Source organism: Cheilinus undulatus, linkage group 8, assembly GCF_018320785.1.
Source record: "Cheilinus undulatus linkage group 8, ASM1832078v1, whole genome shotgun sequence".
NCBI classification, from domain to species: domain Eukaryota; kingdom Metazoa; phylum Chordata; class Actinopteri; order Labriformes; family Labridae; genus Cheilinus; species Cheilinus undulatus.
The window spans coordinates 24,480,510-24,497,836 of record NC_054872.1 but is presented as its reverse complement, the minus strand read 5'-3'; the positions used below and the strand labels follow the sequence as shown (position 1 = coordinate 24,497,836).

Below are 17,327 nucleotides of genomic sequence, written 5' to 3'. Positions count from 1 at the left end.
AATACAACCATGGCTAAAGATTGACTAAGGGTTGACATGTAAACATACAGTATCAGCTACACAATGTGTCTGGCCCTGCCTCATTCTGTCATTCTGACAATGTTTTGCCTTTGTTGCTGCTGTTGTTACCATTAGCCTGATGGGTGAATGACTTGGCCCTGCTGTTTCACCATGAAACATTTTATACTGAACTGAAAAGACATGCTACGATACAAGTCAGTATTGTAGCGAGACTGTATCACCGGGAATACTGTGGACTCCACAAGCCTCAGGTGGCATCCTGGGGCCCCATCTCCTGGAATGATCTTATATCAAATTGTTCTGGTCAAGCTGGAAGTGGAGGACAAAATGCAAACCAATACACACAGAGGAATCATAATAAATAGATAACAGAGCATTATTAAGTCATCTTATTCATGACTGGCTCTTATCAAGGTTCTTGATTCAGTTTAAGTCAACAGATGTTTGAGAAAATAAGTCCAGGATTGTAAATATTCCATTTAAACTGGAAGGCATTCTTTTGAGTCCCTTAATATAATGATTATTAATACAAAATTGAAGGGGTCATTTTAAGACTCACGCTGTTAATCTCAACACTATGGACAATCATCTGAAAAGGTCTGGCTGGCACTTAAGTCCAAAGTTGCAAAAATTACCAACATTAAGTTAAATTTTAGCTACTAGTTGTTGCTTCAAGTATAATTTATATGATTTGTTTCTTTGTGATTTTTTTTTACAGTCATGAAATTCATCACATGGCCTGCAATTCTAATTTTCGCCACATAGACAAACCTCAGAGCAGGCATGGTGCAAAACTAAGCACTTTCTGTAGCGATTTTCCTTAACTGCGCATGCGTGAAACAACCTCTTGTGTCTTTCCGTTCCGCGCCTGTCGCAGCTGCAGCTCTCAACCCTCAGCTCCATGCTCTACCCCTTGGCGGACTGTCACGTTTTTTTCACCAAAGAGCTGCACGGAACAGCGTTTCCCTTGAGATTTCATGGTCTCTGCATGACCAGATGTCTACTGAGCCGTTTCTTCTCCTCGTGCCCAGCCATTGTTGCTTCGCTATCAGGGAAAAACACTTTACTCCTGTGGTTGGTAAGTAAACGCAGATAAAAAAAGATGGTTGAGTATTGTGCAGAAGCTGGTCCACATACCATGGTGGAGATAGCTTGCTTAGGGTAGTTCTTCATGCCTTCGGCCTCCTTCATGGACGTGGTCGGCCACCTCCCCCTGGTTAGCTTGCAGTAGCAGCCCATCTGAGATGTTTGGAGAGGCTAGCATCCTGAGCGCTGGGTATGGAGAGGTGAGGTGCTTAGGCACACAACGCTGCAGATTAATAAAACTCACGGGAAAGTTACATTAGCATAGACTTGTAGCTCAGCGAGACAGTACTGTTATGTACATTTAACCTTTATTCTTTTTTGAAAACAACGTAAATATGAAAATCGGCAATGCTTCAAGCATTAGCAGGCTAACAATACGTTAGCATTAGAACCCCGATATGAAGTGCAACGATTTTCTCTGTTGTTTTGTTTATGTCTGCTTCATGTAAGGCACTAAAAGGCTTATTAAAGTTGGTTTAATTTGCTCAGTCGGTCAAATCAACATTGTCATAAGACTTGGCTCTATTTGCATATACGTTGTATAACGGTATAGGTAATGTGTTGATCTTTTGTTTTTATCAGTCATTTATCTGAGATTTTATTCAGTGTATCCTGATACAGAAAGGCAGGAGATCAATGCCCCTAATGATTAACGGATTCAAGATGAGCTAACCTTTAACCAGGAATTATACCTTGATAACCTCATGAATTGGTCAGTGTAAGTGCTTAATAAGGGCTTGAAATAAGGCAGTGGTGTTCTCTGTCTTACCGTATACAAACGCAGGTGTTGTCTGTGTACTGACCCAATCAAACATTTGACGTCAACAACGTTATAAATTCAGTAATTGTGTTATTGAAGAGAGGCCACTTCACACCCGTTTAATTAATGTTTAATTACACAAATACGTCTCCACAAATTAGGAGCTAATGCGTTATATTACAATGATAAAAATTAATTTGTTTGATGTAATTGGGTCTTGAGGGCTCTGGAGTGCCTACCTCAGAGAAAGTGGCCATTTTTAGGCTCATGGCTTTTATTCTGGTGTGTTTTCCATACAAAAATTTGAAATTTTATTTTATTTCACTATATAGACACTTAGTTTATTTGAATAACGCAGGGTTCCTACAGATTATTGACAAGGAATATTCTTATTCAGTTTTATTGTCTTTTTAGAGCCTTTCAGGCCTTAATGTTCTGTTAGGACCTTTTTTCAGATCTGTGTTTTTGGGGAGGGGTGTTCATACTGTGGTCAAAATCCAAAAGAACATATATATACATCTGATTTAGAACCACAAATGAAAGTGGCCTGAATCTGATAAGGAAGGATCAGATTCAGTGTGACTTGTGCTTTTGACACTGTCGCAAAAACAGATAGAAATGACATATGAGCAAGAAAATCTGACTTAGGTCACTTTAAACTGCAGTTTGGACATAGCTAAATATTCTTAAATTGTGCATTTGAAATGTAAGGCCACAGAACGTCTTAAGTAGTTAAAGATCTTCAATTGTACAAGGCACTTTGACAAAGACATACCTTATCCAGTTGTCATCTTATTAGCCATTCTTGTGCAATTTTAATCATGTTCTTCCATAAATTGTTGCAAAAATGTCGTCCATAATTTGAGGAATTTAGTTTTGGGTGTTCTAAATATCCGAGGGGAGATCCAAGATCCCTCTCTGATTTTATCTGACTTACTGTGATTTAATAAACTATGTACTGTTTGAAACACCAGTCCAGTTCTCTAATATCTGGACTGCCAAGTTGCCCGCTTAAAACTTGATGCAGTCCGCCTTTATTTTGACAGGTGTTCCCTAACAAAAACATAAGTCTGCTTTTTAATAATTAATCGTGTAGAATCAGCTCAACACACCTACAAAAATGTGTCATGATAAATATCACAATACAACATATTTATAGCAAAGACGCATTAAATGTGCCAGAAATCATCAAACTTGGGGGTAACGACAAAAAAAAATTGCCCTGAAGCATTTGACATTTCACTAACATTACATTAAATCAGAAATTCAGATATGAAGGTCAGATATCAAATCTCATACCTTTCATTTTTGACTGTTTACTTTGCAAAACGTGGTATTCATTTTTCTCAGTTCAGGTCTTAACATTTTTTAATTAGCTTTTTTTATAAGTGTGTAGGAACCCTGTAATTAATGTCTAGTTCTTCCAACAGCAATGTCACATGGCACAGTGTCGCAGATAGAAATTTTTATCAAAGAAAAGGAGTTTACTTCTTCTCCTAACAGTCACCTTACAGAGGTAGCCATTTTAGCATAACTAACATGACAATCCATTTTTGGATTGCTGTTGATATTTTATATATATATATATATATATATATATATATATATATATATATATATATATATATATATATATGTATGCTTTTTTATCTCTGCCTTGGTGATTGTAACTGATATTGGTGATAATGGAAAGGTCAAACATTTTTCCTCCAATAATTTGCCCTAAAATAGAAAATGCCATCATATATAATGCATAGACATGTTGAGGTTTTTAACCACACACAACAACCCTGTCCCCAGGTCATGAGTGCTATGAATCTTAGATAAACAATATTTAATCTTTAATCAGTGGCATGTCAACAGAGTGCATTTGTACACAAACAGGAGAGCTGACCAGAAAGAAGAATGGGACATTTGATGATCAATCCTGTTGTTGCTCAATATAACTTTCATGTCTTTAAGTGAAGTGAAAGAAAAGCTCTGTATTCTGGATTCTATATAATAATTTCAAATGGTGATAGCCGTCACATGTGCACTGCATTCAGAGATGCATGTCTCTTATTTTTAATTTCTAACAATATTGGAAGGGGAATTCAATGATATCTGGATATTTGGATAGGAAAAACAGAATTGGTGCTTTGTTCCTGGTTTCTTGTAATGTTAATGCCACGATACAGCAAAGAATCCAATAATCATGTGCCTTTGACACTTTCATAGTACTTGAATCCTTTAGATTTTATGTTATTTAATCTAAACAGACTTTTTAAAGTATTTTTTCTGTCTGGGACACACCGTTTGACCTTTTAAGGGTTAAAATACAAGAAGGCTTTTTCCCTTCAGCACCAAATTTAGCTAGTACACTGTTGTCTCATCATTTTGAAATAGCTAATCTTTAACCATCGTGCTACAGAAAAAAAAAACAGCTGTTTAATGTTTTGTATATTCACAAATGGTGAAAAAGGGCATCCCAGCAGGTCTTAACTTGAATGGGCAAACATTTTTCTTCAGATTGACTCATGTTAAAAAAATCATTGGTCAAAATGTTTTATGGCAGCTCCATGAGAGCTATATAGGGCTGAAACGATTCCTCGAATTATTCGGGTGATTCGAATCAAAAAAATCCTCGAGGCAAATTATCTGCCTCAAGGCTTCGCTTAAATCAGTCATGCATCCATATACGCCCATACTGAAGCCTGGACATCGCGCCATGTGTTGCATGGCGAGCTGTGTTTCACACGGACAGCTATCTGTGTGGCACAATGTACTTGTTTTCACTGTTACTATAACATAACATACATCAGTGGTTTTCAAACTTTTTTTGCCCAAGGCACCAAAAATCAAGCTGACACCTCAAGGCACACCATATTAATGTCCTTGCAAAATAGCCTTTTTAGTATGTGTAGCAACATGTTCCAACTGCATGCAATGTGAGTGAGCGCCTGCTGTAACATCAGTTTGGTTACAGAGTTTCCTTTTGTAGCATTCAGACACTCTGCAAGTGATGCACTGCAGCTCCCCAGGTTTATCCTCAGTCACCCTGTTCATATTTTCTCTCTGTCACTCCTATTGAGATGGACAAGTAACAAGGGAAGAGGTTGCACAGAGGATGACAAGGAACCAGGAGTGTCCCACTTTTCTCACTCCCTAAACTTGATAGCTTGTTTTACAAAGTGGAGTGTGATGCATGGATATTCTTCATAACCACTTATGAAATGTTAAGATCTGACTTGTGCTAACATGGAGACAAAACTATGTGGTTCACAGCCGTTAGAGGCACCATACCTCATATTACGTTTGCTTATTTAACAGATAACAGATGGACAGTGAGCATGCAATGCTGCATGATGCAATGCAACATGTAACACTTGCATGCATTAAGGACATTGGTTATAGTCTCTTAAGTTTTGCACAGTTGTAGTACTAATGTAAAGTCAGATGAATTCCCAAGGCACACCAGTGTGCCTCGGCACACCATTTGAGAACCACTGACATACATGATACAAGGCTTGAAAATCACGAAGGAAGAGAAGTTGATGCAGTGATGCTTACAGGCATGCGCCCTGCGTTTACGCAGCCACTGCCTGCGGCTGGCAGTGATCTCCGAGTTGATCTTGCCTGCATGACTCGCTGGAGTGAGACAGCGCTTAGTTTGTGTCTGCAGACTTAAGGCAACTTCATAAACTTCTGGTTTATTGGCCCGACAGTTTCACAGAACACCGTCAGGCATCATGATTCAAGTCCTGTTTTGGGGCTTTCTCTCTCTCTCTTTTTTCTGCGAGCGCACGTCATACATTTAATTATAAATTATCTAAAATTCAGCGCACTGACGTCTTGATTGCAGCGTATTTTTCAAAAAGTGTCAGCATCCCAAATAATTTTTTAACTTACATTGATAATAAATTGACACCAATTAAATAGAAACACGCTATTGCCACAGACATTGACTGAGACTAAATAGGTCAAAGTTCATCATCATATAGTCAGGATTCAACAGGTCACAGAAGCAGCTTTATCCCTTCAAATACGTTCTCCATGTCAGTGGATGGTCTAAGAAGGTCAGATTTTTGTGGTGGATGAATTCAACAACAAAAATGTGCAAAAATTAAAAGTGAACACGTTTTAAAAAATCGTCCATATTCCTGTAATCTAAAGGTTCACCTTTCAGACATCAGCAGACCACTGTGTGAATGATGGAGCTTTATTGTTGCTAGAATGTAAAATATTACACGCATGTATAAAGTAGAGGATGTTAAAATGATTGTCACTTTACTTTATTTTTATTTTCCAATTTGCCATTAAACTACAATAGAAGAAATAAAGTGTTAGCACCCAAAATTTCCTGGGAAAGGATCCTTAAAACCCTAAACATGGCAAAATCTAATGTCATTATTTAACTTCCTTTCCTTGTAACTTTAAGAAATGTAAACTGTCATCAGAACTTCATTGCACTTTGTAAAATATATTTTCTTTAAAGAATAATACCAATTTTTAAATAGAAGTAGTTCATTTAAGGGACCCAGCTTCTTTTCTCATTTTTCTCACTTTTCTCTTTTCTAGTACCACTTCTCTTAAAATAAAAACAAAGTGATTGATTAAAAAAAATGCAATATTTCTTATTAGAGTACTCAATTAATCGTCAGAAGAATCGATAGAGTACTCAACTACGAAAAGAATCTATTACTGCAGCCCTAGAGTTATACAGTGAAAAAACAATGTGATGTAGTGATTCATTGTCTTTATTTTGCCACAGGGAGTAAAAGCAGTACAACAGCAAAATCAAATGTTTCAATGACACTGGACACTTTGTGAACTCGGTTTTAATACACTTGCATTCCATTAATGTGCTTCAAGTGAATTAACTTGTGACTTTTCCAACTTGAATACACAACTGTTGCATTATTTTTGCGTTCTTTCATGGGCATAAAACCACAAGCTTTCTGTATTAGGGACCAAATATGTCCATAAGACTCATAGTTTTGGCCCTGCTCAGTGTCAAGAAGACTGTATCGAAGTTCTGCATCCGTTTTTCCTGCTGTAAGAATAAATGTGGCAAGGCAACTGCATGTTACACAAAGCTGTTTGAAAAGGGTGAGAATCTGCAGCTGTTGGAGGTATTCCCACCTCTGCAGAAGACTTGGTGGATTTGTAGGCAGGTCTTTGTCTCTTCATGTTGCAGCTGAGGAGATTCCGGAGGTGCTCTGTGGTGTAAGATGGTGGGAGAGAGTGCAGTCCACAGCAGCAGTGACTAAGCATGGCTTCTCATCATATTCTTCACCAGTCTTAGCCCCTGGCCCCAAATAGCTAAACCTGCTCAACCTCACTGATGGTGCAGAGTTCCTGGATGGGCATATTGAGGAGAGGACATTGTCAGTCCTCATGTTCACAAAATATATCAATCTACCTTTCACTGTTATCATTGTAAGATAGCTTGTTAGCTTCGGCTTGTTGAAGGCTCCTGTTTTGCAGTCATGCAGTCCTGCAGTGGCCACTGATAGATACTGGATGTTTTCACATTGATTGATCAATAAATGTAAAGCGCTTCCAGCATTTACAACGGTTTACTAGAAAACAAATTGCCTTATATTAAACAGACATCTAGTGACAAATGTTTTTCAAGGAACTCAACTGGTGTAATTTAGTTTCCCTATGTCCGCATTTCTTTTGTTTTGCATTTTTGTGAAGTACACCAATTCAAAATTTTAAACAACATAATGAGAAAAGGTCTTGGCTTGCTGAGGTAGAATACCTTTCTGTTTTGCAAGTTATGTAAATGTTTAAATATTTTTTTCTCCACATACTGATTGCCTTGTGTTTGTTCTGTGTTTTACAGGTAGCTCCCTTTCATGACTTCTGTGCCTGGATTGCCTTGTGTGTTGGGCTGCCATGATGCTTGGATTGCAGGGAAGTACTTCACCCACTAAAGTATTTCGTTGTGTGGCGTGCTCAGCCACCTTCACAGGATTGGCCTCCTTGCTGGTACATCAGGCATCCCATGCCAGTTCACTCCCCAAGGCTGCGGCACCTCCACAGCCTGGCAGCAGCCCCCATGATTCCAGTATGGACCCATCCACAGAGCACCCAAGTCCTTCCACGCTTTATCCCGAGAGCCCTGTGCCCTCTTTTTTTATTTGCGATTGTGGAGAGGAATTCAATGACTTTAGTCAAATGCTCGAGCATAAGCAGACACATGTCCCTCAACTACAGCAAGTGAATACCCTGGATAATGAAAGTACTGTCTCTAAATCAGGATGTGATAAAAGTCTGCTAGCCCAACCTTCATCTCTCAGTCCAACTATAAACCAGCCAGATTTGGTTCTTAGTTGTCCCTCTACCTCAAGGCCCCCAGCTATCGACCAACCCCCACTAGCACACAGTAAATCAGATGTAAGCTCTGAAGATGGCAATTCCATAGAAATCCCTCCTCAAGGCCAGAGCACACCTCCTCTAGATGAGGATGAAGATCAACTTGAGAACATGCCTGCTGAAATAGAGCAAATGTCAGAGACTGCAGAGGACATGCATTTCCAGGACACAACAAATTCAGAGCATACCAGTGAAAACAACGAGAGCTTACCCAAAAACGACAACCTTATGAAGCTGCTAGCCTCAGCATACAGGAATTGCTCTCCAACCCCTCATTCCCAGAGTGACAGCAATATCTTTGTTACCCCAAAACAAGAAGCAATCCAAGTTGATATAACACCAGCAACCAAACCAGAGGTTCCACCGATCAATGATCTCTCCATTGCGCAGTTGAGGCGTCTTCTTTCAAAACCTGGAATAAAGACAAAAGCTCCATCTATAAGCAAAGTTCTTGGGTCAAGTAAAAAGAGGGTTGTCTCTCTGACTAAAACTTTCTCACCTGTTGTGGTTCTCGAAACTCGTCAAAAGCTAAAGGACCCTGGTGGCAACTGCACATATGGTCGATATCAATGCGGCCGCTGTCGTAGGGTCTTTGAAAACTTGGACAGACTGACAGAGCATCATTTCTTACATAAAAAAGAGAGAATTAAGTGTTGTCGTCGCTGCAAACAGCTCATCATTGGCCGTGTGCCTTTAAATGACAATCACATATGCCCTCAATTAGGAAAAATTCCCACACAGTTTTCAAGCTCTTTTAAAAACAAGTTCCCAAATGCCCCTAAAACGATGCCATTCCATAGTCAAAACAATGCAAGGAAAGTGTTCTTTTGTCCATTGTGCAAGCACAGCTATGCAAGGAGATGGAACTTAAAAATGCACAAGTGCCAGGGCCCTAGGGCAGCCCCCCCAGGGCCAGTCGATCCCTCGATTCAGAAAATGCTATCGCTGAGATCAAACAGTCAGGCCATAACAGATGTAGAGCTTAATGCTGGATCTCAGATTGGTAAGAGTGTTGCTGTGGGCACTGAAATAACTAGTCATATCAAGGTAGAGATGATATCTCCAGATGTAAATCAGTCTGCAGTTTCACAGCTAGCCTGGGTGCATCCAGCACAAAGCTTCTCTCCATTTTACTCCAAATCTTCCATCAATGAGGATGCTGCTTTGCGTGGCATTTCCCTCCAGCAAGGAGAAGAAAACAGCAGCTGGGATGCAGCAGCAGAGGATAAGGATAAGGATGATGATGATGATGATGAAGGGCAGTGGACTATGCCCTTGGATGATGAAATAGAAGTGCTTAGCTCTGCAGAGAAAACTGGTTCTGGTGCAGAGGGTGCTAAATCTCTGTCAGTTGAACAGCCAGAGAGGGTGCCCCTTAGCATGCGCTATTTTGTCAGAGATGGCATAAAACGTTATCCTTGCACCAGGTGCCAGAAAACGTACAGTCGGCCATGTACGCTGAGGCGCCATCTACGGCTGTGTGGGTTTAGGCCACGAGGAGTAGATGGTGCAGCACAGAGTGATACTCTGGGTGATAAGTCACCGAATGCTAACAGTGCACCAATGTTTCCTTGTTTTGTTTGTGGGCGGACATTTAACCGCAAAGACAATATGATGGTCCACAGAAAGAAGTGTATGTTGAGACGAACGATGTCAGATGCTGCAGAAGGGACAGTGCAGCAGCAGAGTGTATCAGGCAATGCAGCAGACGGTCAAAGCCAGGGAGATGATGGCGGTAACTGGGGTATCATGTCATTGCCGTCAGTTCTTCCAAGAAGGGTGACATGTGAGTGTGGTGTTGGATTTACATCTCCACGACTTCTCCTTGAACATTTGCAGAAGCACGCACAGGAGTCATACACTTGTCCGACTTGCGGGGAGACTGTCAGTTCCTGGGCAGACTATGAAGTACATCTGCAGATCCATATGCATCCTCATCACCAGCTGCTGAAAGGATTACAGCCACAGAGGTCACAACCTCTTCTACTTCGATTTCAGCAGCAGGCACCACAGCAACCATCTCCATCAGGGCAGCAGCCACCTCCCCCGGTGCAACAACCTGCACCAAAGCAAACCATCAAAACACTTCAGTTTTCGAATCCATCTCTGAAAAGTCAACGGCTTGTATGCACACGATGTGGAAACACTTTTGCCTCCCGTTGTTCCCTACGACGGCATTTAACATGGAATCGATGCAAAGGTGCACGGGCTACAAATCAGCCATCTAACCCACCCAAAACCTATCACTGTTCCCACTGCAACTCTGACTTCCCAAACACAATCAGTCTTTTATTTCACCAGAGGAGTGGGGCTTGCAAACCGGCCATAAAGCCTGTGCGCTGCCCCGTTTGTCTTCGCTGGTTTGGCACTGTAGATAGTTTGCAGAAACACCTGCTCACCCACAAACAGTCTGAGTCATATCGCTGCGATGTTTGCCAGGGTACATATCACAGCCTAAAATCCCTCAAAAACCACAGAAGAAGGATTCATCGCATCATGGCTGGAGACACCAATGGAAATCCACCAGAACAGCTGGCTTCTTAATGTTTTTCAGATAAGAAAAATCTTAACTTTAGAGTTGTGCATTTGAGGAAAAAGCAAATTTGTAATGTTCTTTCCATTTTCCCATATGAAATGTAGTTACTTGGTTGATTTTTTTTTTACTGTGTTCAGAGATTGACATTGTATAGTCCCTTTTTTACTTTTTAAGTAAACCCTGAGCGTGTTATAGTAGCTTTCCTGTTCAAAATAAAGCTTTGCTACTCTGTACATTTTTGTTTAATCTACGTAATCCTTTTAACACATAGCCTACTTAGTCTGTATATGAGTATTTGGTAATCAATCTTTGTCACATGAATGTAATGTAGCTTGTAGTTGTGCTGTTAATAAACATGTTAGTATGTAAAAAATTTCCCCCTTTTTTGTGAAATTGCAAAATATCTGGTATTATCACTGAGATTCTAAGTGATGAATGAGACATGAATTAAAACTGAAGTGAAATTTGTTTAAGCTTCTTTTTTCTTAGATTTCTATCAGGAGTGTTCTTACTTTAAAATCTGAAAACTGAGAAATGACACTTTATGGTTGGGGTATGTTATTGTATTTATATATTTTTAATGTGGGCACAGCAGTCTTTAAATAAGGGAAAAATAAATGTTCTGCTTTTTAAAACTACAGATGAAAAACAAGAATTTTTGCTATTTTTTGTTTATTGATATTGATAAATTGAGGTTCTGCAGCTGCATAAGAAACAGACTGAGATTACTGCTTATGTCTCTATGTGACCTATGAAAGCAAGCAAGAACAGGGGTGTTGGGCTTTGCCTGCTCTGTGATCATCAAAATTAGATTTGCACATATTACCTAAAATGATGATAGAACACTTTGTATATAAAATGATCTGTTGGTAAGATAGACATATGTAGGGCTATTTTCTCAGGGTTTACCCTTCAAAAACTTTTCTGTCACTTTTTTTATTTGAGTCGGGGGTGGGGGTGGGGTTGTCACTCCTTTCAGATACAAAAGGGACAGGGCTCCAAAGTAAACAGATCATCAACTGGCAGCCTGGGGGCCACTTCAGGCCCCACACCTTCCCATTCGGCCCCAAGAAGATAAGTAAATTTGGCAAATGTGCAGAAAAAAATGTACTGTTGTATTTGGTGCATCTTTTTTTCAATAACTCAAGCATCTATTAAAACAACCCCAAATTATTGAGATTTAAACATTTTCATTGGTAATGAATTAACATTTGATCCATTTTACTTAAATTCCTGTCACGTGATACTAATCAGTCCATCCTTGGTTAAAACTGCGGTTTTCTGCATTAACTTTCTGATTCAGGACCTTATCCAGAATTGCAATTATCCTTGCTTGATAGTCAAAATAAATTGATACATTTATTTAAAAATAATTAGATCCAAAATATTTTATTTTTGTGTATTTGAAAGTCCAACCCCTAAGCGTCAAGGAAAAAGCTTGCTCGTGTTCAAATGTCGATTACACCTGGTGTAGTACAGCATGCTACAGCCTTGTGCTTGCAAGGTTAGGGTCTACTGTACTGTGGGGCAACTTTTTGTGCTTTAACTGGATTGATATGTTACAGGCTTTTATGTAGATTTAATCAAAGTTAATGTCAAGCTTGTATTCACAAATAATTAAATTTGAGGTAGGTAAGATTTAAAGATATGTTTAGATAACAGGTTGCATCCAAAAGGCATGTAGGATGAGGGATACTGTGTGTTTTTGTGAGGTCATTCGTGGTCATAAATCATTTTTACTTCTTGACACAGAAGCCTTAAGGGAACCCCTTCCAGTGGAATATCCATGTCCTTGGCAGTGCTGGCATCTTATCAGACAGTAGACTTTGATGGCAGAGAAAACATTCGCTGTAATTGACACTGGCAGGTTACTAACATTTAATTCTGTTGGCTCAGCCTGGCCAAGATAAACACTGGACAGCAAGATGTGAAGCTTAACCTTGAGTGTCCAGATGTTTGCTGCATGGACTGTTTTGACTGGGACTATTTCCAAGGTCAGGACTAACCACTGAAGCAGTTCTAAAATCATCATACTGATGAGTCGTTCTGGACTGACCCTAAAAACAAATTTAACTACTGAGTCATGTAAATGTTGCTTTTTTTTGTGTCCTGAGCACTAAATCTACCCAGCTCCATGTACAGTACATGATTATTAACATCAGACGGCAATTCTACCTCCAGCTAATAGGTGTCAGTATAAAGAAGTAAACCTGGGCGTGTGGCTGCAAAAGCGCGCCATCCGTAGAAGAAGAGTACGGGGACTTCCTCCTGTAATTTTTGATGTGGCTAACGGGCTAACTGCTAGTGTGAGACGCCGGCTAGTTTCCCAGCCTGTGAATGCCAAAAACAGAGAACGACGAGGTTTTGCGGATTGTTGCCGACACATGCCAGGATACAGACACTTCTGAACTCAAAATAATTTAATGTAAAGGTAAGCCATCGTTATTTCTCTTTAGCTAAACCAGGCTAATGTTAGCATTTTTGGGCTAGAAGTGGGGCGAGCGCGCGTGCAACAAAATGGGAAAAAAACCCTGATACAAATCGACTTTTTTACACATTTCTGTGAATATATATTTGTAAAAACTATCAATGGACAGTTAACATGAGGCCGTAAGACCTTAATGACTGTCCGTGTTATGTAGTTATTCTACAGCCGATAGGGAGCGTGGAAATATGTAATTAGGTTTTGAATTCATCTCTAGCTCATCAAACATGAGTAAATACTTTTTATAATGTTAATTAAGATAGTTTGTTGGACTTTAAAATGTATCAGTTTATGCTTAGTTAAATTATGGATTCATTCATGTGTGAATGTGAAGCTCCTTTCTGTCAGATTAAATTGATCCCAGCTGAATAATTTGGTAGAACTAAAATATTATTTATGCCTTTTTACTACTTTAATAATGCCCTTTTGCCTAAATTGACTTCTTAAACTTGTGTCTGTCAGGTCCAGTGATCAGGTGTGCTTCACATCAACAAGGCCCTGTCCAACGTGATCATGCAGAGAGGAAAGCAAAGGCTGCAAAACATCCTTGAGGATGGCTTAGGGAAAGACTTGATGAACGCTAGGCGATTTTGTTTCAGCTGTGAGCAGATATTTGCAGACAGGAGATGCTTGGAGGAACATGTCTGTCCAGCTGCGAGTCACATTTGCTCCTGTGGAACTGAGTTCACTGAATACAAAGACATGCTGGAGCACAGCACTACGCATGAACCAGGACACCAAGTGCTTGATCATGAAACAATAAAAAAGCGCAGGATTGAGAAGCGCATTGCAGAGGAAGCACAGCTGAAAAGATTAGAGACGGGTGAGGTTGTTTGGAAGGCACCTCACATGGGAAGTGTGCCATCACTCTCTCTGCCAGTGAAGCCAGTACTACAGGCACCCATTACTACAGCTCTTATGCCACAACTTCCAATGCAGTCTGGGCTGATTTCACAAGTGCCTGAGTTGTACCCTTCTATGTCACAAGCGTCTTTGCTTCAGAATCCCATGTCCTCCACAACAACAGACATGAAGAATATTTTTGCTGGTGTAGGTGCACCTACAGTGGATCTTTGGACAATTTACCAGCCAGTGGTGTTGCTGCAAACAGTGCGCCAATTTAACAAGAAAAAGCCATACTCCTGCAGTAAATGTGGGCAGTGTTTTGCAACAAAGACATCTCTTATAGCCCATCACAGCTGTCATGTTGTAGATAAAGTTTCTGGCTGTATAGGATGTGGGCTGCTGCTCTCTAGCAAGAAGATAGTGCCTCGCTTCCATATTTGTAACGCACCCAGCAATACCACCAAATTCAAACTCATTACTGCAAAACCGCCAGGTTTCAAGATCCTAAATAAAACAGGACCAGTCAGGAGTCAGAATCTGAGTGCTCAGGTGCCAGAACTCGCTTCATTCTTGAAAAGCCAGAATCCCAGGGTAGGAAACAATGGCAGCCAGGCAGCCTTTGGCTCTTCAACGCTGCAGTTGAAAAATATGAATATCAAAACATACAATCGTAGCAACCAGATGTCTCCATCCCTGCTGTTGAAGACGCAGAATCCAAATCCACAGAAGCCTTTCATGCCCTTTCCATCTAAGAGCTATAATCAAAACCCCGGTGCACCTGTCAGAGCTGGTCGAGGAAGACCTCCGACCCTCACAGGACAGATGAAGAAGCCCAAGACAGTTGCAGCAATTCTAGCAAGCAAAACCCAGTCGTCCTCCAGACCAACTGCATTCACATGTCGAATCTGTCTCATTCCCTTTGAAACTGCTCAGATGCTTCAGAGGCATAAGTGCATCAAAGCGCAGGAGTTCATAGCAATGCGAGGTCCCAAAACCCAGTACAAAGTTAAGAGGGTGACACCAGTGGCAGGCCAGCAACTTGCTCAGATGAATGGTGCGAGAAAGCTTGGGGTTCCAGCATCTGGCAATGTAAAGACGCACCAAGTGGTGACGATTGATCTGGAGAAAGAGCAAGGGATTCCTCCTTTGAATGGAGAATCAGACGTTGAAACAGACGATGACTGCTATATTGTCGAAAAGGGACCAGACAAACCTGCCGAGGTCATTTACCAAGTGACCTCTTCTGTTCCTATTAAGACCTGAAAATCCAACGAGGCACATCCACAACGCATGTCACATTTTATTTTTAACAGGACCAACTGTATAAAGAAAGGCAGTCTTCTCATCGAAGCATCTCACAGAGCAGATTCATAGCACATGGAAACAACGCTTCCTGGTCTTCTCCAAACTACGCTACATTTAATGACAAAGTGACAAAAAACATGCATCTTTATTCAACAAGATTACTTTTTTGTCAGTAAACGTTCAAATATTACCTTCCTAAGAGTCAAATGATGGTTGTACAGCATTGAACTTTAGAAGATTTAACAGCTGATTTTTATTATCATAATGTATGTTCATGGTTTACCCATTATTGCTGGGATAACCAGATGCAGCAAAAGAGTAGTTCTGTGGGTTGTTTTTTTTTTTTTTTTTATGTTTTTAGTATGATCTGAATGTTGTGAGGCTGTTGGGTTTTACCACAATACCTTGTGTTCTTACCAGCTTTGTTAGACTTATAAAATACAGGATGTTGTATTAAACTATATTTTTAAACTCACTATGTGTCTGTCTTTTGTTGATAATTCAGCACATTTGTTTTCCACAGTATGTAAAATGTATTTAAAGTTTTTTTTTTTTTTTATGGCTGAACGATTTTGGAAAATAATCTAATTGCCACTCTGTGATTAACTGGCGACCAGTCCAGAGAGTACCCTGCCTCTCACCCAATGACAGCTGGGATAGGCTCCAGCCCCCTGCAACACCAAACAGTATAAGCAATATAGAAAATGGATGGATGGATCTAATTGTGATTTTTTTCCTTTCACATTGCACTAGCAATTTAACATCCAGTTATTTTAAAAGTCACTCATCAACAAACAAGCATTAAATCATTCCATATTAAAACATACACATTACATTAAATGAGGGCTGAACAATCACAGGAAAAACATCTAATTATTTTAACTTGTATTGTCAATTCAATATGAATTGTGTATTGTGGACGATCATTTTTGTCATTCTCATTTTAAGAAAAAGATGAAAGGATTTTTTGTAAACTATTCTAAAAAGTGACATGAATGATTGTGTAATGTGTAGGCCATAACACATCTGCTACAAAAGTTTCAAGCTGATATTTTACACGCATTTCAAGTTCAAGAAAATTGCAGTTTATATTGCAATTTAATCCAGTTTTCAATTAATTGCTTAGCCCTGCTTCATCAATAAAAGTGGGAGGTTTTAAAACAAGATGACCTTACACTAACTGTCGGCACTTAACTATCACATTTGAGTTTATGGGGCTTGTGTCTAGCAGTAAGGATTCTCTGACCTTGTCAAAATTAGATGTACATTTATTATTTTAAAATGAAAATAAATGAGGAATAGAAATATGATGCACAAAGGCATATTAGGGGCACAGTAAAAGACGAAATAAAAAGATCTGTTCATATTTTTTTTTTAAGAAAAAAGTGAACATTTTAGGAAAACAAAAAATATATAGATATATTTGAGATTATAGAGTTGTACATTTACAAGAAAACAAACTTAGTTAAAAAAAATCTTAAATGTACCAGAAAAAAACTTGAAATTTTCAGGTTTATAAAGTCTTACATTATGACATTAGGAACTCAAAAATTGGGTGTTAAAAATTATGAATTTACAACACTGTAAAGGCAAACATTTACAAGAAAAAACAAACTTAAACCAGTGGTTGGAATTTTGACTTTTCAATATTATAAGCTTGGAAATTCAACGTTTTAGTTGATGTACTGTACATGTACGACTTTTAAAGCAAAAGCTTTTCCTCCTTGTATTAACAACTTTTTAAACTTGGGAATTGTATTATTTTTTCTTGAAAATAAACTGATCCACAATTTTTCAGAGTGGTTCCAATATGCTGTCGTAATAATGGATAGTTTAGACCAATGTTACTCAACCCTGATCAACCAAAGAGCCAAATTGTTGAAAATTACCTTTGCAAGAGCCGCAATCTGAGTGGTGGAGAAGTG

The 17,327-nt window shown here is 39.4% G+C and overlaps 2 protein-coding genes across 2 annotated transcripts; both read left to right on the top strand.

Moving 5' to 3' along the window:
- The first annotated feature begins 892 nt into the window (after positions 1–892).
- Positions 893–11,202, top strand: im:7147486 (zinc finger protein 865). Its single transcript, XM_041793349.1, has 2 exons — positions 893–1,099; positions 7,698–11,202. The coding sequence occupies exon 2, from the start codon at positions 7,751–7,753 to the stop codon at positions 10,772–10,774; it is 3,024 nt and encodes a 1,007-aa protein (XP_041649283.1). The 5' UTR covers positions 893–1,099; positions 7,698–7,750; the 3' UTR covers positions 10,775–11,202.
- A 1,815-nt stretch (positions 11,203–13,017) lies between these two features.
- On the top strand, positions 13,018–15,838 carry LOC121513545. Its single transcript, XM_041793353.1, has 2 exons — positions 13,018–13,197; positions 13,714–15,838. The coding sequence occupies exon 2, from the start codon at positions 13,765–13,767 to the stop codon at positions 15,358–15,360; it is 1,596 nt and encodes a 531-aa protein (XP_041649287.1). The 5' UTR covers positions 13,018–13,197; positions 13,714–13,764; the 3' UTR covers positions 15,361–15,838.
- The last annotated feature ends 1,489 nt before the right edge of the window (positions 15,839–17,327 follow it).